This window comes from Marmota marmota, unplaced genomic scaffold (genome assembly GCF_001458135.2).
Source record: "Marmota marmota marmota unplaced genomic scaffold, marMar, whole genome shotgun sequence".
NCBI classification, from domain to species: domain Eukaryota; kingdom Metazoa; phylum Chordata; class Mammalia; order Rodentia; family Sciuridae; genus Marmota; species Marmota marmota.
The window spans coordinates 28,387,766-28,413,449 of record NW_026000037.1 but is presented as its reverse complement, the minus strand read 5'-3'; the positions used below and the strand labels follow the sequence as shown (position 1 = coordinate 28,413,449).

General features: G+C 37.5%; 1 protein-coding gene and 1 long non-coding RNA gene across 2 annotated transcripts in view; one reads left to right on the top strand and one right to left on the bottom strand.

Annotated features, from left to right (window-relative positions):
- Nucleotides 1-779, bottom strand: part of LOC125619379 — a 33,433-nt gene extending 32,654 nt beyond the window's left edge. Inside the window, exon 1 of the long non-coding RNA XR_007350904.1 lies at nucleotides 349-779. This is a non-coding gene — a long non-coding RNA (uncharacterized LOC125619379). The remainder of the gene's footprint in view (nucleotides 1-348) is intronic.
- Nxph2 (neurexophilin 2) overlaps nucleotides 1-25,242 on the top strand; it is a 106,014-nt gene extending 80,772 nt beyond the window's left edge. Inside the window, exon 2 of the mRNA XM_048812223.1 lies at nucleotides 22,754-25,242. Within this exon, the coding sequence (XP_048668180.1) occupies nucleotides 22,754-23,497 (744 nt within the window). The 3' untranslated portion in view covers nucleotides 23,498-25,242. The remainder of the gene's footprint in view (nucleotides 1-22,753) is intronic.
- The last annotated feature ends 442 nt before the right edge of the window (nucleotides 25,243-25,684 follow it).

Below are 25,684 nucleotides of genomic sequence, written 5' to 3'. Positions count from 1 at the left end.
CCCCCCCCCATTTAGTATGTTTTGCCCTGTACGTATGTTCCTATGATAAATTTATAAATTAGGCACACTAAGAGATTAACAACAAAAACTTAATAAGATAGAACAATTACTGCAATATGCTGTTACAAAAGTTATGTGAATGTAATCTCTCTCAAAAGAATCAAGACAAATAATAATATTTGACCACAGGTCAATGGTTGACCACAGGTGCCCAAAACCTCAACAAGTGAAACTACAGGTAAGGGGAGACTACCATCCCCCACACCGGTGACTTAAAACAGCAGCAATCTATTCCTCCACAGTTTTCAGGCATAAGTCTGAAATTAAGGTGCTGGCAGGGCCACTCACCCTCTGTGGTCTCCAGAGGAGGATCCTTTCTTGACTCTTGCAGCTTCCCATAGCGCCAGGCATTCCTCCACAGGAGACAGCTTGACTCCATTCTGCAGCTGTCTTCTGAGATTCTGTCTCCAGGCACAGGGGCTCCTGCCTTTGTACTTCACCCTTCCTATAAAGACACCAGTGGTGTTGGATTAGGACCCACCATAATGACTTCTTTATTTGGTTACATGTGCAAAATCCCTGTTTTCACACCAGGTCATAGTCGCAGGAGGCCAGGGTTAAGACTTATTAAAAGAAAACTGTGAGGCAAAATTAAAATGTTAAAAGAGTTTGAGTAAACAACAATTTATGAATTAGGAAGCATTAATTCCAAAGGGGTTTTGTGCTCTGCTGACAAAGCACTGGGTGAACATAGAAGTCCAATGCAATTATTTGATTGGTTATAGTTGTAAAATTGACATTTTTGGTTTACCTTAGTGGGAAGTCCCTGATCATATAATTTTATGCTGGTTGGCTGTTTCTGATGATTAAGGTTAGGTTTTGCTTTTCTTTAACACAGGCATTTACCAGAAATGACCCAAGTTAAATTTTGCCTATGTTTGCAGTTTAAGCAAGGTTAAGGCTATTTTTAAGGTCTAGCTGTTTTTGTTTGCTCAGGAATTTTTCAGGCCTGGTCTCCATTTTAATTTTGCTTTAACAGATTTTAAATGTCTTTTGGAAGGACACAATTCAACCCATAAAACCATCACGGGAGCAGGCTGTTGTATTGACGAGTGAGAATTCTCTTCCTTTTACCAAGCCACAGTCAATCTACTGATTGTCTCTGTATGCAGGCAGGAGGGCAACCCACTAAATATCTCATTTGGTTATTGCCATGCAGATATACCAAAAAAAGTTCTCATATTTTATGAAAACAATGATATATATCAAAATCAATAATCCATTTTCATACAACAACCTCATACCACTAATTCATGGAGGATACTTTAGAAATGTGCACAGTAAAGCTGGACTCTTGGGCTTGTGAGTTCTGAGTAGCCTGGTCCTGATTATCACTGATTGCCTCAGGAGTCGGTCCCTAATTCAGGACACCGGGGTTGATTTTGTTATTTCAACCCAACCTACACCCAGGCATGGCCTTGCCTTATGATTTTAGACTGGCCAATAGTTTGTAAAGGAGTGACTTCCACACTTTTTTATCAGGGAGTTTTCTCCTACAGGTACATAGTTGATGAGGAAATAAATAATCAGCCTTTACAGTTTTTAGCCCTCTGGTGATTGACCAAAGTGGTTAGAACAGATGGCCACTTTTAAGTGATTCAGTTATGCTGAGTGACCAAGGGTGCCAGCAAGTGTTAAATGTTAGTAATCCATTAATTCCTCATTTGAGCCTTCTTTTAAAAAGAAAATATGCATAAAATAGAAATATAATGTACATGCATTGTAAAAATATGAAAGCAGTTTAATTTGTTTGAGAAATGGCTTCCCTGATAATCTGACAACTGACTTAGGCTTCTTCTAACTGCTTCCTCTTCTTCTATCCTCTGTGATTATTCATGTGATTCTTTTATGAATATTATAAATCTCCAAGTACTGGAAAGCACATACTGTTTAAAATTAGTCATAGCCAGATGAGAAGTGAAATATAGCTAATAACAGCTATGTTATGTAGAGTATATTAAGTAAATATATAATATAAAAAATTAAAAATCATGAGTTTCATCTGCTGTCTCTTGGCCTGGTTAGCAATGTTTGTACTAACTTTTTTTCCCTTTAGGTGTCTGTTCAAAATTAATCTTTTAGAATTCTCTTCATGATAAAAAGATACCTGATGAAGACTCAAAACTGATAGGAATTCTTAGACAAAACAAAACAAAGAGATGAGTACTTAGCATCTGAAGTTAGTTACTCAAGCTTCTCTTATACATATATTGAATATCATTGAAATATTAGATATAATTGGCCAAAGCTCTGCAGTGGCTAATTAGGATCTAGTACTGGTGAAGTTAGCCTCTTACAGAATTCATATCAGCAGTTTAGACTTAGGCAACAGTGTTCTGGAAAACCTAGGAATTAGATGTGGACCTTTCAAGAATCTGCCTCAATAATAACTATGACATCTTAAAATTAGAGTTTGGGTGGACCCCATGGCTCTGTGGGGGCTCCATAAATCAGAAGGAATCAATAAGTATCCAGGCAATTTCCCACAGGGCATTCCACATTTAGACAACATCATCTCTAGTTTAAAGTTCTGATTACCTTTACACCTGTGTGTCGTGGCTATTACTCTACCATTGCGTAGAGTTACATATGGCTGCTGTTATAGTTTGAATGTGAGATGTCCCCCCAAAAGCTCATGTGTGAGACAATGCAAGAAGGTTTGAAGGAGAAATGATTGGGTTACAGCCTTAACCTAATCAGTGAATTTTTCCATGATGGGATTAATGCATGAGTGATAACTGGAGGCAGGTGGGGTGTGGTTGGATGAAGTGGTTCCTTGGGGGTGTGGCTATGGTGTATATATTTTGTATCTGGAATTTTTCTTTCTCTGCTTTCTGATCATCATGTGAACGGGTTCCCTCTGCCACACTCTTCCACCATAATGTTCTGCCTCACCTCAAGCCCCGAAGAATCAAGCCAGCCTTCTTATGGACTGAGACCTTAGAAACCCTGAACCCTGAAATAAACTTTTCCTCCCCTACAATTGTTCTGGTCGGGTCCTTTAGTCACAGCAACAAAGAAGCTGACTAACACAGCTCCCAAGTTTAAAAAAAAAAACAAAAACAAAAAAAAAACTTAAAACATGATTTCTTAAAGCAGCAGCAACCATTTTATTATATTACATGATGTTATAGGTCAGAATTTTGAACAGGGCTTTCTTGGGTGATTCTTGAACTTGTAGCATTAACTGGGATTGCTCAGGGACATGCAACTGGCAGTTGAACTGGTCTGGAGTGCTTAGGATGGCTTCCTTCACTTATCTGGTACCTGGGAAGGGAAGGGATATTGGGTTTTTAATTCAGCTGAGCACCTTTCCTTCTCTATGTAATTTCACAGACTCTGTACATGACCTTTCCAGTAAAGTAATTAGACTTTTTACCTGGCTATTTGGATTCCAAGAGTGCCTATATTAGAGAATTATAACCTGGTCTCAATAGTGGAGAATCACTTCCCTGATGTAGAAAAAATAAGGGGGTAATTGGACAAAAGGAATATTCAGGCTAATAGTATTTGTTTGCAGAATGAAGACTCCAGAATACATATTCCAATAAAAGATGGTGAAATAATATATGGAAGTTACATTTCATCTGTGCGTGATAGAATTTGTAATGGTCATCTTATGATGTTATGTAATAACTTCTCAAGTGACACTAGACATAGCACTTAACTAATTAACAGTCTGCCTCATTTCACCTCTGCTTACTAGACTGAAAGTTAGTAAGAAATATGGAGACCTCAGTTCTAGACTTTTCTATTAATTTTAAGGGCCTTGATACCATTGCCTATAAATTTTGCAGTTGAAGTACATTCACCTCATGAAAATACAACAGATATTTATTAAATACCTGCAATAAATGTTCCACTCAATCTCATGCTCAAATGTTCTGACATCTCCAGTATCACCTTGTGTCCTTTTTTCCATTCACATCTTCATCTAGCTCTTGCAATTCACTGAGATTAGTCAGGCCATAGAGCTTTCACACACCACCCCTCTGCCCACAACACTCCTTCTTTAGTGTTTGAACGACAAACTCTGCTGCAGTCTGGCTGGGCAAAATAACCGGGAGGTGACAAGCAACTTGAAGGTTGAAGCGGGAACTACTTTATTGTGGGGAAACTCAGCGGGAACTGAGCGGTAACGGCATCCAAGGTAGTGGGGGCCGCTTTATTGCAGAACAGCAGAGGTATATATACCTAACTGATTACACACAGCTTGACTCAATTAGATATAGCAATCAGCCAATAAGGAATCCTCATCATCTTAATGGCTCGGTGGCGTTGCCTCACAAACCACTCCTCCTGGCAAACTGCCAGGCTCTATCTTGACTTGATTTGCATCCCCAACAAAACTCCAGCTAATTCTCCCTTCAAGAGCTTTAACAGTACCTCCCAAAGATCATTCATCTTCCTTACCCAACCATTCTAAAGTGACCCTATTCTCGGATACAGTCCTACTGGGTTTCTTCTCTGCAATCTCACGGTTCCTTTTTGTTTTGTGAATGCATTTGTTTACAAGTTTCTTCTTGGTCTCTTCCACCAGACATTATACTCCATAAATTAACAGCTGTGCCTGTCTTATTCACCATTATGTCCCTGTCTTAGAACATAGCAGCATGCCCAAAATATGTATGGAAAGGTTGTTGTTAGAGACTCAGACTAACTTTCAGTCTAGTAAGCAGAGGTGAAATGAGGCAGAATGTTAATATTCCTTATGAGAGCTATGAGCAAAGTTCTCCAAGGGTTTTCAGGAATAACTGAAAGAAATTCAAAGACTTTCCTGGTGAAAAGGCAGAGAAGGAATCAGGCTGAAAGAACCTTTTGAGGAGGCTGAATGATATTCCCTGTGCAATGGAATCAGCTGAACAGTGCGAGCCCTGGAGGGACATAGTCTGGTTGTGTAAAGTTCACTCAGGATGCTGTGTGTGAAGCTGATTGAAAAGGTAAGATTGGACAAGAGAACTCTGAAGGCATTAGGAGAGAGATCCTGTTGCTCATAGAGGAGTCAGTGGAGGTTAGAAAGGTAGATTTAAAATGGACTTGGGTAATAGTCCATTGTGTATATGTACCACATTTTCTTTATCCATTCATCTGTTGAAGGGCATCTACGTTGGTTCCATAGTTTAGCTATTATGAATTGTGTTGCTATAAACATTGATGTAGCTGCATCACTGTAGTATGCTGATTTTAAGTCCTTTGGGTATAAACCAAGGAGTGGGATAGTTTGGTCAAATGGTGGTTCCGTTCCAAGTTTTCTGAGGAATCTCCATACTGCTTTCCATAATGATTGCACCAGTTTGCATTCCCACCAGCAATGTACAAGTGTATCTTTTGCCTCCGCATCCTTGCCAACATGTATTGTTGCTTATATTCTTGATAATTGCCATTCTGACTGGAGTGAGATGAAATCTTAGAGTAACTTTGATTTGCATTTCTCTAATTGCTAGAGATGTTGAACATATCTTCATATATTTGTTGATCGATTGTATTTTTTCTTCTGTTGAGTTCCTTAGCCCATTTTTTGAGTGTTTTTGTTTTTTCAGTATTGAGTTTTTTGAGTTCTTTATATATCCTGGAGATTAATGCTCAGCTTTAAAGAAGACTGAAATTATGGTATTTGCAGGTAAATGGATGGAGCTGGAGACTATCATGCTAAGCCAAATCCCTCAAAAAAAAAAAAAAACCCAAAGGTGAATATTTTCTCTGATATGCAGATGCTAATTCAGGATGAGGGGCCTTGTGGCTGGGGAAGAATAGAGGTGTTTTGGATTAGGCAGACAGAGTGAAGAAGGGAGGGGAGAGGATACAGGGGTAGGAAAGATAGCAGAATGAATTGGATATTATTACCCTATGTACATACATGATTACATGACCAGTGTGATTCTGCATCATGCACGACCAGAAGAATGAGAAGTTATACTCCATTTATGTATGTGTCAAATTGCATTCTACTGTCATGTACAGCTAATTAGAACAAATTAAAAAAATAAGTTTAAAAAACGAAATATTGTCATTATTAGATTTGGGGATAGACTGTAGGAATTAGTGATGAATTAGATGTGGGAGGATGAAAACAAAGGAGGGTTCAAGAAGAACTCAAGGTTCTGGGTTGAGCATTGGTGGATGAAGATGCACTGGACGGGATTAGAGGATAATTTGCAAGAGGGACATCAGAAAGACAATAAGAGCAAAAAATAAGACCCAGTCATTGCACAAGGGATGAAATTGTTAAGGAAAGTTTCAAGACAGTTTCCCAGTCACTGGATAACTTTGTTTTTTGACCTCTTCCTCCCTCTGCCACCACTTCAAGTTGCTCCCTGAACGTGGAGTCCCATTCCTTTCACTGCAGGTTCTCAGTTTCAGAGGATGTCAGTATGGTCTGTGCATATCATAGTTGCTCGCTCAGTCAGCACCAAAATGGGCTTAGTTTAACTGCCCAGTTGATAAATTCATATCTTAATATTTCTCTATAAAGACCCTGTAGGTCACTGGCTGCTTCTTCCACCTCAGTCACACTTTGGGGAGGTTGCCACTGATTGTTAAGTACCCTGGTTTACTTATTAGATTGTTAAATTTGTCTACAAAAGCCAAATGCAGTAGAGAGAGGAATAGAGAATTTTCCTATGTGACTTATGTCCACTTGGGCCTGAAACACTCAGGCGGTCCTACAATACTGTGACTTATCTGAGTGACTTTTCCTTAGACCTTTACTTTGACATGGATCCTCCCGGATAGGCTTAACAAGTTTAATGGGTCCTATTAATTCTCCCTAGGACATCAGAAGATTCTCCTCACAGTAAACTTTCTCTGATTTAAAAGGGCAAGTCACAGCCTCCCCTTCCAGGACCCTTCCTAAATCTGACAATGCCTCTCAACCAAACTCAGCAACCCGTCTCCCCTGGAACCTACAGGACTATTTTTCACTCTTTAAGGTCCAAAACTGCCAACACCCATCAAGAATTGCTTGTAGCATCTCACTTTGCTCCTTCCTCAAATGTGATTGCATTCTCCAGGTTTCCTACAAAAGCTTCAGTCAGTTAACCTCTTAAAATCATTAATAATTTAAAAATATTATATAGTCATTTGAGTACAAGCCAGGAATAATTTGGCAATACATAAAACCTCAAGGGAAATTTTAACCAAACCATTCAATCAATATTGTAATGATATTGGAACTTCATGGGGAAAGTGACATTTTTCAGGAACATATGCTGCTAACTATGGATACTTCATTTTAGGCATTGTGCTGGCCTTGGGAATACAGCAAAGAATAAGAAAATGTCCTTATATTTGATTGAGTTCAGCCTAATGTAGGGACACACACAGTTCAAATGTTATTATAGGAGTACAATGGCAGGAGCCCAAATTGGGGGAGGGAGTGACCAAGTCCATCAGTCAAGAGATGCTATGAAAGAGATGCTGCCATGACTTATTTTGAGAGAGATGTGACTTCAGTGATCATCTGTAACCTCTGATTTCAAGTTCATATTTGCTAAAATTGTTCTCATTCAAAAGCTGTTAGTGGGGCTGGGGTTGTGGCTCAGAGATAGAAGGCTTGCCTAGCATGTGTGAGGCACTGGGTTTGATCCTCAGCACCACATAAACCACATAAAAATAAAATAAAGAAGTTGTGTCCACCTATAACTAAAAAAAAATTAAATATTAAAAAAGCTGTTAATGATAATAATTACACATTTGAACCCACATATAATTATACATTATAAGTGACATCCATTTCTTATATATATGGGAATTCTACAAAAGCTTACTATAGGGGGAAAAATGTTCCATGGCTTTGAATGTATGAAACCCTATTCTGGGTAATAGCTAACTATTACTTATGGAGGTAAATTCAGTGAGCACATGGCCTGGCAGACTGAGCCTGTGCCTTTCCCCTGTAGCCCTGAGCCATCTAATCCCAGTCAAATTTTGTTTGACCTTTCCCAGGACTCCTGAACCAGGTGTGGAGAGCAGTCTGAGTGAGAAAGAAGGGAGGGCCACTAGGATATCACCAGAGAGACAAGGGATTTTTATCTCATTTGTAAATAATTGCAGATGCCAAGAAAGAAACCACAACCCACCTTAGTCGGGTATCAGATGGGCTAGAAAGAACTCCCCACAGCTATACTTAGCTGTGTCCGTTGTCAGCAAAGTAGGGAAAGTCTATTTGGTTGTGCAAGCAAAACGCCAGCCAGGTGCAGCTCCTACAAGGAAGTGCTAATGATCAGTTGAGCTCTCACAAAGAACCCAGGATCTCTCCCTCTCTACTTTTAAAATTTTTATCCTCATCTTTTAAAAAATATTTTATTAGTTATTGATGGACCTTTATTTATTTATATGTGGTGTTGAGAATCGAACCCAGTGCCTCACACATGCTAGGCAAGTGTTCTACCACTGAGCCACAACTCAGCCCCTAGCCTCCTCTTTAATTACTAATTACTACCACAGAAGAACCACATGTGTTTTACAAAGTGCAAAACTGATGTTGCATTAAAGTGGATCCGTTTATTAGAAGACGAGTTGAAAAGATCTGGGCTAAAGGTAGAGATCTGTGTGTCAATCCCAGACCACAGGGGGTAGATAATTATCCCTGGAAAGCAATAGACCTTGTTATTTTTATTACACTCTGTCAATTAATCCTTTAAATCATTACAACCCACCTTTTCCCAATTCTATTTAAATGTTTTGATATAACTTTCATTATACTTCTCTCAAATTATCATTACTTATTATTCCATTTTGACAATGTCTAACTTCTCGCCGCCCATTTCCATTATTTTTCCTATTTGACTGCTTTAGTGACTAAATTTCAATTAGAATTTAAAACATTTCCCAAAATGGCATAAAAGTAACGTCTAAAGTCATAAAAATTAAAGTCTAAGAAAGTGAAAGGTCGTGGAAGTTATACACTGCCAGTCAGACTATTTTCTCAAACCTAATTGGGGATTCAGGCACTGTGACAGGGAGCTGGAGACGTAAGTAAGATATAGTAGTTGTGGGGGAGTGTGGCTCAGTTATAGAGCATTTGTCTCACATGCATGAGGCCCTGGGTTCAATCCCCATCACTACAAAACAAACAAACAAAAAACAACAAAATCTATGTTTATATAGTGTATATGTATGTGTGTATACAGCATATATGCATGTATACACACTATATATGTATATATATGTATACCTGTATGTATTGTGTATATACAACAAAAATAATAATAATAAAGAATGTGACAAGTGCAGTGACCTTTACTTTCATAGTTTACCCTAAGAGCAACAAGTAGAAATATTTAACTCTAAATCTGAACCTGTGACTACTAAGTCATTATCAGGCACCATACTATAGTCTGTGGAGGATATAGAAATCAAGGGCATAATTGAGTCATAAAAAAATAAGCACACACATAATTATTAAAATCACAAGAGTTCTTGAGAGACACAGACCAGGAGAACAGAGAGATAAGTATGTAAAGCTTTTTTCCAGGAATTGGCTCATGTGACTCTGTGCCCAAAATCCATAGGGCAGAGCAGCAGGCTGGAAACCTTTGGGCATCAGGTCTTGAGGCACAGTTTCATCTCTTAAGGCTCATTTGTGCTTTCAAGGCATTGCAATCGGAGGCAGCCCACCTGCATTTTGAAAAGTTATCTGCTTTACTTAGGTCAACTAATTGCTCTGGCGAAAACAGCAAAGGTGTGGCTGAACAACTTTTACTAGAAACATTAACTATATGACACATGGATCTAATTCACCATCTCAGCAGAATCCAGGAATTGGGACATGAAGACCCTCTTGCCAATGGCTTGGACTCCTGTGAATTGCATAGAAGATTGACAAGGTGTTGAAAACCTCACACCCCCACTAATGTTGCCAGCACAGACCCAATGAGACCGAGAAGGGAAGAAACGTAGAAAGTGCAATTCTGAAGACAAAATCATGGATTAAAAAGACCAGGGTGGATGGGACCTCCTTGGGCTCAGAGGGCAAGTCTGCCACCCCAGTGGGCCCAAAAGACAGTGAACTTGCTCCTGCCAAAACCGTCCAGGAGCCTTCTATCTGTATTTTGATGACAAATGCTAGAATAGGAAAGCCTCATTCAAGGTTTAGGGAGGAAATCTGGAGAAAATCAACACTAATTTGGATTTAGATTTTATTCATAATAATAGCAAGATTTGTTTTTCTTCCAGGGTATTTAAACTATTACACAACTGACTATAGTTTTCTTTAAAATAAATATATAAAATATATATTATTTATATTACATAGAGGAAAATCATGAGTTAAATATTTAAATAGAATAGTTATTATCAGACTTTAATTTTTCTCACTTTTGTTTTCTAGAATAAACCTCATTATAAAGACAAAGTTTTTAATCTATTAGGCAAATTTGTGATATTTTATTTCATTAATCAAAATACTTTGGTGTATTGTGTGTGTGCACATGCACGTGTGTGTTTTGGTGTCAGGTCAATTAGACCATTAGTGTAGAAATAACTGACCTTACCCAAAAACCTGATTTCTAGATTTATTGCTGCCTGTTAATATTTGGACCTTGAACAAGTCATTTAACCTCTCTAAAGTTATTTCTTTTCCTATTTATCTCAAAGAGTAAATGTAAGAATCAAGTGAGATTATTATCAACACTTTAATTCTCAATATAAATATCAAGAATGATTATTACAGAAATATTTTAACAGTTATCAGTTTCATGTATGAGTTATGTGTGTTTATTTTTAATTAAGTAGGGTTTTTTCAGTTTGTAAACTATTGCCAATATTACAAAACATATTTAAGTTGGATCATAATCAAACAGCACATTTATATAGGATCCTGTGGAAATCCCCAATAGACTGTGAATGGTATTACACTGTGTGTCTACTGCAATTTGAAAAATTATTTAAATTAACACGTCACATTTGGTGAAAGACTATAAACAATAAATGCTAACATGATGAACGGCAACAAAAAAGTCAGCTAATACGGATATTAATCATATCTACAAAATGCCTTCACACCAGTGCCTAGGTTAGTGCTTAATAGCCAAGTCAGCACAAAACTGACCAGGACAGCCAGTGTAGGCTCATTGCCAAATCAATTGTACCTACTGATTGAAATACCAAGTGGATCTGATATTAAGATACAAAGCTGTACATACACACAGTTCTAACCCTGGCCTGCTGCCTCCTCTGCACTTCCCCACACTTTTTCTCATCTCTCATTGACACCCTGCCTAAACTGACATGGAAATAGAATAATCTGGCATTTCCACTCCTCGTCTGATTGCTCTTCTCTTGGTTACAACTCTCCTTTTTAAATATCAAATCTTAGCGGTCAAGACACATATTCTTGTTGTCTGTCTCAAGCCATGATATTTCAGGAGTATTTATGTGTTCCTATCATAGGAAGCCATCTCTCTCATTGAAAACTTGGATGGGGTTTAAAGGACACATTGGTGAAAGCAGACAGGGGCTACTTAACATGATGATTCATTTACTTAGTAACAAAAGGACTATTTCAGTCTGTTAGATTTAAAAAAAAAAAAAAAAAAAAAAAACCTTGCTTGACTATGCATAAACTGTATTAAATGAGATTGCCTCCTGACCCTGTTTTAGTAGGGAAACATGGTCATGCCATATTTAGCAGCCCCTTATCACAAGACATCTTTAACATGCTTGCAACCTGTTTAAAACTTGTTTAAAGAGCCCTTTTTATTCAGCTTTCTAATACAAAATGAAGTCTAAGTTTTTCCTTCATAATCCCCTTAAATGTTTATAGTAAATTGTGGTATGTGCACACACATACGCACAGTGTTTATATGCATGATTTATGTGTGTCATATTATGTGTGTGAGGGTGCATTGGAGTGTGTACTGATTTTTTTGCAGATAGTTGTGTCGTTGATATTCCAGATTACTGTCTTCAAGATAAAATAAGAATTGCCATATTTAACCTTAGCAATAAGACTACTGCCAAGCATTGCAATCTAGCTTTTTGGCTCTTACTGCTAAGATTTCTGTCTTCACATTTATGTTTCCTGTTAGTTCCTGTATCAATTTAGAAAAATGTAAAGGGTAGCTATTAAAAGATATCTGGAAGGTAAGATGAATTTGCTACTCTCAGCAGAAAGGATGTCCATTGTTTAGCTTTCCTCTCCTAAGCTATCATTTTTTTTTCCAACTTACAAAATAAATTTTGAAATAATGCCATATAATGCCACAAAATATTAATAGGTATAATTAATACATTGAAAGATGTTTGATTCTGTCATTCTTCATTCCTTTTTTGTTGTTCTTCTTTTAATCTGCTCTGACAGTTCTGTAATGGAGCACCAGAAATATGACTCTAGGGCAAACCATACTAGTAATCATCAATATAGCATTGTATGTTGTCCAACAGATACGTGTTCCTGTTTTTTCAGCAAGGATGATACTCTGTAAAATTTTTACCTAGAGAAAATGCCTTCTAAGGTTTATTTACAAGCAAAAAATTTTAATGGGATGCTGAGTTCGATTATGGCAAGGTTGTTCTTTGTAGGTTTTTTTTTTTTCCTGCTGACCAAGTTGTAATTTAGTTTTAACTGCAGGATATGGGACAGAATTGTTAAAGCAATCCAATAAGGTAAGCTATATGTAAGCAACAAAAGCGAGGCTTTGGATCACTATTCATTATCAGTTCTAATTTTTCAGCTCTAAAGGGATCTGCAAGTCACCTCCCGGTTGTCTTATCAGTGATCACTTTAGGGTTCTCAGCTTACACTAATACCCCCAGTGAAATAATTAATGGTCAGCTAGACAGATGCCATGGTTACCACTACAAACAAATTCATTAAGCATCCATTTTTCCCAATTGGCACTTACGAATGGTTGTCACTCTTAAAAAATATTAACAAATGCTTCCAAGATATCCTAAAAGGGAAAGTGTCTCATCCACAGCCCAGTTGTGCCAGATCAGTGGGGTATGTTGCAGACAGGCCCAAGAAAGTTCCCAGAGACAGCATGGGAGACACATATGGTTTACTGGGAAAACCTTACAAGATATCAGTGATTGCCCCAAGAGTTTAGTGGCAACAAGCACCTCTATGCCTCACGGTGCTTTGCCAAGCATTGCCTCCTCTATCTCACAGTGTTTTGGCCAGTGGTGGCTGACTGGATGAGTGACCCATACCCTTTCACGGTGCCCTTGGTTCTATGCCAAGCCCTGCTCAGAAAGGAGTTTTATGTTAGGCTGCACAATTAGAATTAACTTGCTTAGTTTGTTTGCAGGCCCAGCATCCCAAGGAGCAACTATGCTGGTGTACAGGCAAAAAGTAGCTTTATATGGGTAACACTACCTTGCCTTAGGTCCCAGTGTGCATAAGAGAAAGCCAGTGTCCTTCAAAATAATATGTATCTTAACTTTCTGGCCCAGGCTTCCTCTCCTCATTCTCTTAACTTGGCTAGGTTTGGGGGAACAGAGAAGAGGCATTCAGGCCCTGGCAATTTACTGTCCCCCTTCTAGGGATGATACAAGCAAACCAGTTGCCTTTAAAAATATTTGTACAAATCTGTATCAACTTGTTCCTTGCAATGTGTGCCAGTCCTCTTGTCAAGGAAAAGCCAACTCTCCCAACTTGTCATAAATCCACATATTTGGAACATACAGCTCAGTTTTCAAAATCCCCTTCTTTGACGGGTAAAGTAGTACATATTTTTGGTGTACTATAAAATAGTTCCAGCCTTCCTTTTTGATGGTAAATGATCTATGCATTGTGTACTGTATGTTATACCAAGTGTTTCACAGTAAGCCTGTATAGACTATAAATATTTTGTATTCAGTGCAAACACAGAAAACTGAAAACTCTGTTGAAGTATAGATGCCTCTTTGATATTATAACTATACTGAAAAGTTAGATTGTTTTGTTTTTTTCTTTCATTTAGAACATTCATCAGAACTAGCTAATGTGGACATTAGCTAGATTTGTTGTCTTTTAGATTCTTGAGACACCTATAAACATAAAAACAAATCTATATTATTGAAGAATATTTGTACTCATTTAGAGCATACTTATTTTATTATCAATTAAGCTGTCATCGATAGCATTACTATATTACATTAATTTATATAATCAAAAATGAGGATTATACCATAATTATGGCAAAGCTCTCACTGTCCCAGGGCCCAAGGATATATATTATTAACATTTTCATAGCTCTTTGGAAGTCTTAGAGTAAAAGACCTGCGTTGCTGAAGTCCTCTCTTTCTAGCACTGTAGCTGAAAGTCAGGAATTCAGCAGAGACTGAACAGCAACCGCAGACTCATCATTGTGGAAAAGTCACCAGATTAGCCTTCCACTAAAAAAAAAAAAAAAATCACTATAGCCTTATAATGTTATCACAGTCTCATTAGTAATTATAAACAAATCAATAAACAATTTGGATCTGGCGATAAGGGAATATAAATTCTGAGATAGATTTGTTTTCTTGTTGCTAATTCATTCTTTATCAGCTATCGACTGGTAAATCTTGGATTTCATTTCTCTCATCCGAATAAAGATATTAATTGCCCAATTCTGTTTAATCCTTTCCTTGTTGCTAACACTGTTCTCTTAATGAGTATTAGCACTCCCCACCTGGTTATACCAAGATGCATATACACATACGTGCAGGCCCTCATGACAACTGTAAATGAGTAAATTATTATTTACTTATGATTATTTCTTTAATGTTTCTGCTTGATTGCTCTTTGGCAGACTGCATAAGGCAGAACTATGTGTGTCCTGTTCAGCATCATACTCCCAGGCTGAGAACACAAAAACAGGCACCCAGATAAATTCTAAAAGTGTGTGTTGAGTAAGTGACTGAAGAACTAGTACGGACATTTGTGAGGGTGTTTGTGAGCACAGCTGAGGGTTCCCTCCCTTCTCTGCACTGCAGTGCTCACTTTCTTACAGAGACCCTACCACAGACTTGTCCACTTGAATTAACTGTCTGTCTCACAGGCACCTCCATCTCTGCAAAGTGCATTCCCTTTTGTGCTTTATACCACTGTTATGAAAACAAGGGTAAGCAAAGTAAGTCAATCTCAAAAAACCAAAGGCTGAATGTTCTTTCTGATAAGTGGATGCTGATCCATAATTGGGGGNGATGGGGGGGGATGGGAAAAATGGAGGAAAATTGGGCAAAGGGGAGGGGGCATGGGGCAGGAAGGATGGTGGAATGAGATGGACATCATTACCCTAGGTATATCTATGACTGTACATATGGTTCGACGCTACATCGTGTACAACCTGAGAAATGAAAAGTTGTGCAACAATTTTGTACAATGAATCAGAATGCATTCTGCTATCATATATACCTAATTAGAATAAATAAATAAATTTTTAAAGAGAGATTAAACAAGGAAAAAAAGAAAACCAGGCTCAGCTGGATGCAGTGGTGCACGCCTATAATCTCAGCGGCTCTGGAGGCTGAGACAGGAGGATCAAGACTTCAAAGCCAGCCTCAGCAATGGCAAGGTGCTAAGCAACTCAGTGAGACCCTGTCTCTAAATTAAATACAAAATAGGGCTAGGGATGTAGCTCAGTGGTTGAGTGCCCCTGAGTTCAATCCTGGTACTGAAAGAAAAAAGAAAACCAGGCTCAGAGAAGGGTCCTGGCTTGCACAGGGTGCTGGGATGGTTAAGTGACTGTGTCAAATGTCTGTTTCTATTTTCCTCAAGTCCATCTAGTTAAATCAAAGCACTCCCACTGCTGTTCGAATCTCTCTTTTCCATTCTTTCTTTGATCAGACCTGTCCTGATTGAGCTCATTGCCCTGCCTCTTTGATTAGTTCCTTAACTCTTGGCACAGTTTTTCTGATTGGGTAAATTCAGCCACTGATGGATGTGGAATACTCTTCTACCATAGACAGACTTGACAGGGACATTCTAGTTTTCCTTTCGTCCCAGTAAAATGATTGTGAGGGCAGCGAGGGAGTCCTGTAGCATTCCCATAAATGCAAGTATAGACAAAAGTCAGTAAGCAACAAACTTAATCCTCTAAGAATAAAATAATATTTCTGTGAAACTGTTTCTGCACTGTTATAGACTTCCACTTTCCTTAAACAGAATGATAATACCATCTAGTCTCTTCCTGCTAAGTCAGGAGAAGCATATTTAGAAGCAGTGGGCTTAAAGGACTCAGCTAGAATGATCTAAGGGATCCAGGCCTCCCCTATCCCCTTGTTGCCATTAAGTGAGGAGTCAATAAAAGCTAAATAAATGTGTCAATTAGAGTTGTCAAGCCCTGGCCTAGGACAGCAAGGCTGGTGGTGATCCCTCTTCCCTTAGCACCTCTTCAAGTAGGAAAAATAGCATCTGTTAGGACTGCTGTAAATATAGCACTACTCACACTGATAATGGCATGATAGGTATTAAAGTTCAAAGATTTCAGTTTCCCTTTTATTATTCACTAAGTGCTGAAGAATCATTTTTCCCCCACAATTGAGGAACCAGCCCAGCATGTAGCTACCAAGAAAAGGCAAAGCAATCACAAAGATGAACATGTAGAAAAGGGTTAACCCAAAATATGGCAAAGCTTTGACTGTCACGGAACCCAGGGAAAGTCAAGAGCATTCATGGTGCTGTACCACCCAGAGCACCGAATATAGAAGAGTCCTTATGGAGAGTTTCTTTCATTAGCACTGCTCTCTTTGGTAAACTGGTTGGCCTGGAAAGAAAGCCCCATCTAAAGCTTGATGACTTTCTCATTAGATGCAAAGAATTTCTGTGCAATGAGCTGATTCCTAAATGAAGAATGGACATGTGACATAGTCAGCAAGTATTTCCAATTTTGCACAAGATGTTTGCAGAATAAACTTTTCCTTATGGAGCTGTTAATTATCAAAATAGACCTGATTTTTTAAGGGGTTAATAAAATGAAAATAAAATAGCAATATTGGTAATGATGTTGACAAACATATTTATAACATGCAAAATTGCCAGAATTATTCAGAAATAATCTGAGTTACTAAACAGCTAGGTTATTTCAGATAATTTAGTAATTATTTGAAATTATAAATTGAAATAATTTAGAGTTTCTCACTTTAAAATGTCAATCTTTAACCAAGTACTAATGAACTCAATGTAAATTAAATTAAGTTTATGATAGTAAAAGACTACAATCCTTGCTTCTTCTCTGGGAAAACACCAAATAGCAGATGACCCCAGTGCAGCGAGAGGTCCTGGAGGTCCCAGGGACCCTGAATGAAATTTTATATTTAAAAAAAAAGTCTATAGTCCTTATGAGAATTCTGAAAAAAAAAAAAAAAACTTTTTTTAACGAATTTTTTCTACTTAAGCCAAAATATCAAGATAACATCAACAGGGTATAAGCCATTATAAGCCATATTGCTAGAGTGTGTGCTTAAAATGAAGTGATGTAAGTGGCCCTTTACATATGAGTTCTTCCTACCCCAAACCTATCCCCCAAGTCTAATCATGAGAAAAATACTAGAGAAACCCATATTCAGGAGCATTCTACAAAGTGCCTGATCAGTACTCCTTAAAACATTCAGGTCATCTAAAACAAGGGAAGCCTGAGAAACTGTCATAGTCAAGATAAACCCCACGGATTCAAAATAACCAAATAAAATATGCAATCCTCAATGATATCCTGGAACAGATGAAAGACATTAAACGAAAAGTAAGGACAACTAAGTATAGGGGTCAGTTAATAATATTGTGTCCATATTGATTAATTGGTTGTTACTAGTGTACTAGGGTAATGTTAGAGGTTAACAATGGAGGAACCTGGGAGCAGAGTTTGTACTATGCAACTTTTCTGTAAACTAAAGTTATTCCAAAATAAAATGCTAATTAAAAAACACCGCAAATACAGTTGAAGGGGAAAAAAAAGGCTTTTCTGATATGATGTTTGCAGAGGAAGATGCCTTTTAGTTTATAAATTATTTCCATAATTCGTGACCGTTCTCACATCTGCTACTATAAAATTCATAGCAGCTTCTCTGCCTCTTGGGAAAAAATGCATTTAATTATCAGTGAAATTCAACTTCAGCTTGTTATGATGAATGATTTGAACCTGTCAGCTCCTCCCCAAAAAACAAAAGAACTGAAATGAAATACAGTCTTATTCCTCTACCCCCTTCCTTCCACCTGCTTCATTTAATTGATGAAGGTTTGAGCTTTTATTAATCTTTTTGAGCTCTTCTGTAAGATGCAGAAAAAGCTAATATGATATCATTGTATCTAGCTAATGTGTGTGCTTTGTGAAATTGATACACCCTGCCAAGACATAAATTACTTAAGCTTTGATAAATGTGTTGAAATCAGGGAATGTTCAAACAGATAAAGCACAGCAATTCCTCTTTCTTCCCCTGTTTAAAACTCCATTTTGTGCTTGCAGTTAAATGTTTTGCATTATTATTGTAATATGATGAGACAGAAGACAGCAATGATGTTGAAATTAGCATGAAGAGCCCCAGCAAGTACGAAAGGAAACAGGGGGATACAGCCATGTGTTTAGATAACGTCTATCTTGCCTTGAACAGAGAGGGTCGCCAACAGCTTCAAAACCACCTACAGTCTTCTCTCAGCATGTTGCATCACAGAAATTATCCATGGGGGAATGTGGGCACCTGGTAGACACTTTGTACTTTCAGCCTTTGCTGACTCATTTGTTAGGTTGGAATCAAAGATCCACAAACACATTTTGTTGGCAAAGAGAGTTCACCTGTACTTGTGATCTGGTGTGAGTCAGAGACCAATGGAAATGGAAACATGAGAAAGCATTTGATTGATGTTCCAGAGTTGAGAAGGTTGATTTCTACTTGGTCGTTAATTTATCACATAGTGTGAAACAAGTTGCTCAATTAGCCATTAATTAGTTTTCTGGAGGTTTGAAAATTCATGTAATCCTTTGGCTATGTGGGTTATAGCCAGTGGAAGGCAGAAGCCTGCCCACTGGACCATGGAAAGGCCATCAATCATTGAGTTTCATTTGCCAAGAAATAGGCTCCATCCATTCTTTTGATTAGTCCTTACAACCAACCATCAAAGGATAGGTGAGAAAACTGGGGTTCTGGTCAGCACTTGAGCAAGGGGTAATGATGTCATCAGGTACCAAACTGCTTTTTCTGTCATGTCATGCTGTTTCCCAGTCAGGTGTAAGTGGGTAAAGGGGGCAAGGTTGTGGCTCATCAGCCCTCATCTTCCCCTATTAGCTCTTCTGAGGTTAATCATGGCCTTGGAGACTTAAGTCATGAGCCATTTAGCCTTGTAGAGGAGAGGGTGCCTTCTTGGCCAAGATGTTATAAAGTGATAATTTATAACAAGAGGCTGGATGAATAAGTTACAGCAAAGGGAAAGGAAACGGAGAGAGGGAGGCAGCTTTTTTAAAAACCACAAGAGATACTTTTACTCTTTTAATCATACTCTTGTAGTGGTGTATTATTAATTCCCAATGGCTTTTTGAGTTTGGACTTCGATTTGGAAATCAGCGCTTGTGAGAACTGACCATGTATTTTAAAATAATAAATAGATGAAGTTATACACAGCTTTTTCTCAGCTTGTCTAATGTTGTTGTTAAAGCAGGTTAGAAACATGATGGTCTAGGGCTGGGGTTGTGGCTCAGCGGTAGAGCACTCACCTAGCACGTGTGAGGTCCTGGGTTCCATCCTTAGCACCACATAAAAATAAATAAAAATTTTTTTAAAAATGATGGTCTAGGACAAAGCAAAAAAAACTAAATATATAGATATAATTTCATACTTATAACATATAAACAGACAGTGTTTATTTTTTTATGTAGACCAACTTTAAAAGCAGTGACACCTTGAGCAAGTTTGGACCTGAAGAGTAATATGTTAGAGAGAATTTTTTATAAATCAAATTCCATTTCAAGTTCTCATATGAAGAATTTTTTCTGAGGAATTAAAGAGTCTTTATAAAAAAACAATTACGTTCAATTTATCTATTTGATAGGCTCTATTAGCTTTTGTTCTGTTTTGTTTCAAGCCCATATTTCTTAAGTGAGTCACATATATTTGGGTAAAGTTATATTACAACATAAATGACTTCTGGGAAAATCTTCAGATCTTTAAAAAAAATTCAGTAAATGTTCACACATTATTATTATTGAATAATCTTGGAACCATCACAACAGAAATCCTAGAAATAAAAGGAGAATCTCTTAAAATGTTGGGGGCCTATTGTGTCTTCCAAAATGCATCAGAATCAGATGAGACTCTAAATTATGGCAAAATATACTCATCATTGAAAGATGGACTCAATGTTTACAGGTTTTCCGTAACAGAAAGTGAGAAAAATCAAGCAAAGCACTGAATCAAGAGAAATTATCCAGTCAGAAAATTTTCAGGAAATTATATAACATACAACATACACTTTGAGAAGAAGAAAAAAAAAAAGTAGACCATTGCTACTGGTAACAATGAATGTTTCAATATGTAGTTGAAAAAATATTTTTGGATGGAAATATGTATCTTAGTTCTGCTAATGAAGTATCAATTAGGACAGTGGTGTTTAGAAATAAGAATTGAGGGGGTTTTAAAGGCATGTGACAAAGAAAACATGTCAGAAGGGATGTGTCCTATGAAAGAGATACAGGAAAGCAGGAATGAGGGAGGAAGTTTGAAATCTATACTAAATCAAGGGGTAGAAATGGGGAAGCAAAGGAGCAGCTCTTGCACGCCAGATGCTGAGCAAATGGTATGTGTTGTCTGTCAGCATTTCCCAGGCAAGACAAATCTTACTGGAGACAGGTGAAAAATAGTTGACAGACTCTGGACAAAAAGAATCATGATCACAGAGTGGAGAAACTGGACCTTGATTCCCCAGGGGCTTCTTGCCTGAGCATGTGACTTTGGAGCTCTCTGGAGCAAGGCCAGGACATGTCCCTTAGACCAGTCTTCATCAGTTCTCTGGAAACTCAAGTCAGAATTGGAGCCAGATTACTGAACTCCATGGGCTGCTTTCAGTTGATCTACCTACTTCATAATTAAGAGTGCTCAACATCAGAAAGCTATAGTTATATAGTATCAGACATATTTTGAGCCACAAATCGTGAGTGATTGTCCCTCTTTCTCTGGTGAATATGCCATCCTTACAACCCTAGGAAAAAACAAACAAGTAATCAATTCAGGATATATAAGCCCCTAAGAAGTTATATGGGTTCTTAATTGTAAGCATATGCATCATTAATTTGCCCTTCTGCCAACATCACTAATTTTAATGAAAATAATTTTTTTAACCATAGAAACTGGGAAGAAAAGGCTTTAGAAAATTAATCAAGGCAGAAATGTATATGCAACACCCCCTATACTACTCCCATCAAAGGAAAAAATAAACCCCACAATTCCACTCATATATTTGGAGTCCTTGAATACCTCCCTCAAAGTGATCTTGGAAACAGGTGTAGGTAAAAAACACTTTTCACAAGGTTCTGTTAGAACTTAAACTTCTAAAATTTTATGAACATACAAAGAGGACTTCATGTTATCAAACTACACCATGTAGCTCAGTGCAATATTTATAATCCAGGCTGTGTCTTTTTTTTCCAAAATTGTATTGAAAGCAATAATTTCTGGAATAATTTGAGACCAGTTCTACCAAGTGCTTTGCAAGTATGAAAGGACTAGAGCAACGGTACATAAACACAGCGTCTCTTCTCTCCTCATCCTTTTCATCATGCTGACAGTTTTCTGTAGAATCATCACAGGAGTGGTTTGTGCCATTAGAGATAAGAGGCTATCTGTGTTTCCACTAGGAACCTCTATTTTCCAGACTTTATAACTCATCCATAAATATTCACTCCAGTCAACAGTTTCATATGTAATGATTCTGCCCCTTGAAAATCCATATTGACTCAACTAAATGATTTTTAGAAATCGTAAGGACCCTTGTAGTACAAAAATAAAAGGAAAATCAAATGCAAACAAAGTGCTATATTTCAGTGACTATGATTTGAACTAAAATGCTGTAGAACCAGTAAAACACATGTTCATGATGCTTTCCTAGCAATCCTGTCTTTGATTATAATATTGCTATAATAAAATTTATTAAATCATATAAGTCTACTTATATTTATACTTTTAACATTAACTTATGTTTCTATTAAGACAACTAAATGTGTAATTATATTTTTCCCACTGAAACTTCTGTAAAACCTCTTAACATTAATCACATGCCTTTTTTGTAACAGCTTGAGATAGAATTATATCAAAAACTATAAAATTATATGTCTTAAGCCTTTGAATATAATAACATCCTTAGTATTTTCAAATATATTTACTAGACTTATCAATACCTTATATTCAAATACCTTATAGCTCCTTGGTAGAAATTTCCAGCATCTAAAGCTGTCTTCCAACAGAAAAGACCTCACAAATTTAACAGTTTTTATCAAATGAGAGGCCAAAACATGATACTTTTCACAATCTGGAAAAGAAAATTGTGAAGATGAGGAAACAGAAAGAAAAAAATCCCATCAACCCTCAAAATAAAATGCCCTCTTCCTAATCTTACCATTTTAATTTTTCTATTCACAGTTAGAATTAAATGCTCATCTCGTAATACTGCTGAGACCATCTGTGTGTGTGAATGCTATTTAACAAGACTCCAAATAATATTGAAACTCTCTTGTGCTTTGCCTTCAGTCTGTGTGCATGCTCAAAGCCCACCTGAAGTTGATTTCTCTTTCTTCTTTCCCCACAGCTATTCTGTGATGGTAAAGAGGCGGTGCATGCCTCAGAAGGTCTGGACTGGGAAGAGAAAGATGCCCCAGGGACATTGGTTGGAAACGTGGTGCACTCAAGGATCATCAGTCCTCTGCGCCTGTTTGTTAAACAGTCTCCAGTGCCCAAGCCAGGTCCCATGGCATATGCAGACAGCATGGAAAACTTTTGGGATTGGCTGGCCAATATCACAGAGGCTCAGGAGCCATTAGCAAGAACTAAGCGGAGGCCAATAGTGAAAACGGGAAAATTTAAGAAAATGTTTGGATGGGGTGACTTTCATTCCAACATTAAAACTGTCAAACTCAACCTTCTCATCACAGGGAAAATTGTCGACCATGGAAATGGAACCTTCAGTGTTTATTTCCGGCATAATTCAACAGGCCTGGGCAATGTTTCAGTGAGCTTGGTACCTCCTTCCAAAGTGGTGGAATTTGAAGTTTCCCCCCAGTCGACCTTAGAGACCAAGGAATCCAAATCTTTCAATTGTCGCATTGAGTATGAAAAAACAGACCGGGCAAAGAAGACCGCCCTGTGCAACTTTGACCCGTCCAAGATTTGCTACCAGGAGCAGACTCAGAGCCATGTGTCTTGGTTATGCTCCAAGCCCTTCAAGGTCATTTGCATTTACATTGCCTTTTACAGTGTTGATTATAAACTTGTGCAGAAGGTCTGTCCTGACTACAATTATCATAGCGAGACCCCATACTTATCTTCTGGCTGAATCTGTCCACAGTGATAGAAATGAGAGACTCATGTATATTTAATTAGAATGAACAAGAAACAAGCCCAGCTTTTCATGGTACAGGATCCCTTTTGTTTCTGTCAGTGAACCATAGTTTCCTATCACGTTTTCAAATTAAAAGAAAAAGAAACATACTCCAAGGTGAAATGTGTTTGTTTCTATCATAAGTACCTTTATCTAAAGAGTCAAACTGTTTATGAAAACCATCCCTTTCATGTGAGATGGCTAAGATCTAGAAATATTGTTTCTGTAAAAGCAGCATCAAAGGTAGCCACGTGGGGAAAGGAAGGAAGCCAATTTCACATGTGATAGACATTGCTCTTGAAATGAGCCTGCCTTTGAAATATGTTTTGGAAAGTTACCTCAAATTCGGTAAAGATTTAGTAAAATACCTGAAAAGATGGTATTTGATAGATGAATTGTGTTTCTGATATGGATTGCTTTTTTTAAAATTGCTATCTCTTTCCCCACATTGGTGCCAGTAGTGATAAGAGAGATGAAGGGGTAAAATTTGTTTCAAAACCCATGTGTAAAGTTACGGTGCCACAGAGGAGCAACCTGAGCAGTTCAGTGGAATGTGATTCAGCATCTACCTAACCCGGTGTTGGTCACCACCTTTATGATTCTCATCTGAGTAATAATACTGGTGTACTCGAAAGCAAATTGGGTACGTCCACTCAACAATAATGAAGACCATGATGTTTATAGAGTCTTTTACCAATGTTAATGCTGCGACATTATCAGAAGCGACATAAAATTTGTAGTCATCCTAAGAGCTTATTCCCTCATTCTACTCATTTAATGGTGTGATTTAATTATCTACATATGTAGAACAACTCTGAAATTGAGCAAAAATGGTTGATTCCTTAGACTGGAATGGGAAAAATAAAAATGAAAGCTGAAGGAAGGAATTCCAGGACTGTGAGTTCATAATCTCTAGCCTCTCAGATTAAGTTCTCCTTTTTATTTAGTTAATTTTTAGGAAGAAGGAAGAAACTGTGGTAATAATGAGTTATATTTGAACATTTCTAATTATTAAGCGCTGATATCCAAGATACCTGGCTCACTTGGCTTTTGAAATTACTTCCAAATTAATGTCACTTCACAACCAGTGCCCTTCTCTAATTCCCTGAGGGGCCAGTGGCAACCTGTATGGTAGAACTGGATGATCACTGGATTAGCACAGAAAGAGGATCTGCTTGGCAAGGAAAGAGACTTCTAGAGCTCGGGCTTGTGGAATGGTTTGCTATTTACAAGAGATGTTAACTTCTTTCCCCCCTTCTTATCTGTAAAATATCAATTAACGTAAAACATTCAATTGTGGACTAAAGGAAGATAAGTCCTAACTGACAAAAATGCCCTTACCACACTGTTCAGAAAGCCAACAACAGCTCTGTTCTATATTTTTACATCTCCATTCTCTTCCTGTGTGATATCTGCACAGTGTTCGATTTTGTCTTTTGTAAAAATTGTACTAGGCTTAGTGTGTGGTAGTACAGGCTTGAAGTTTTTGCTCTGAGTTCATCAGGTGCTTTTGTAATTTTGTGGTCGGTAAGTAATATTTTGCAGCATCTTTTTATTTTCATCTAGAAACAAGAGTAGAATACTATTTATTGTAAAATACATGGGAACCATATATGTATATATACTTAGAATTTTCTGTGTACAGAGAAAGTGTGTGTACACATTTCTATGTAAATAAAAAGAATTTGCTAGATCTCTCACATGATTTCAGGGTGGTTATATTTTAAAGAGTCTTTGTTCTTGCTTCTTCTCCGTGATTTTCTCTCTCTCTCTCTCTCTCTCTCTCTCTCTCTCTCTGTGTGTGTGTGTGTGTGTGTGTGTGTAATATCAGTTGAACAGTAACATTTTCCTAATGTACATTTTAAATAGGGCATCTCGGCTGTAGAGATTATAGAGTAAAAGAATAATTCACATAGAGCATATGGTACAGAGCCTGACACCTAGTAAGGAACTATAAATGTGATTGTAATTACTACAACATCAAATGAGATTTAAAGCTATTTGATGTTCCAAAGTTGAGAGATATAAACATTATTTCCATGCAAAGGAAAAATACCTCTGTAAATTGATTTATACAATCTGTGGATTTTAGTTGGGTTTATGAAATTTTTTTAAAGTTTCCCACAGGCATATTTTTAAATT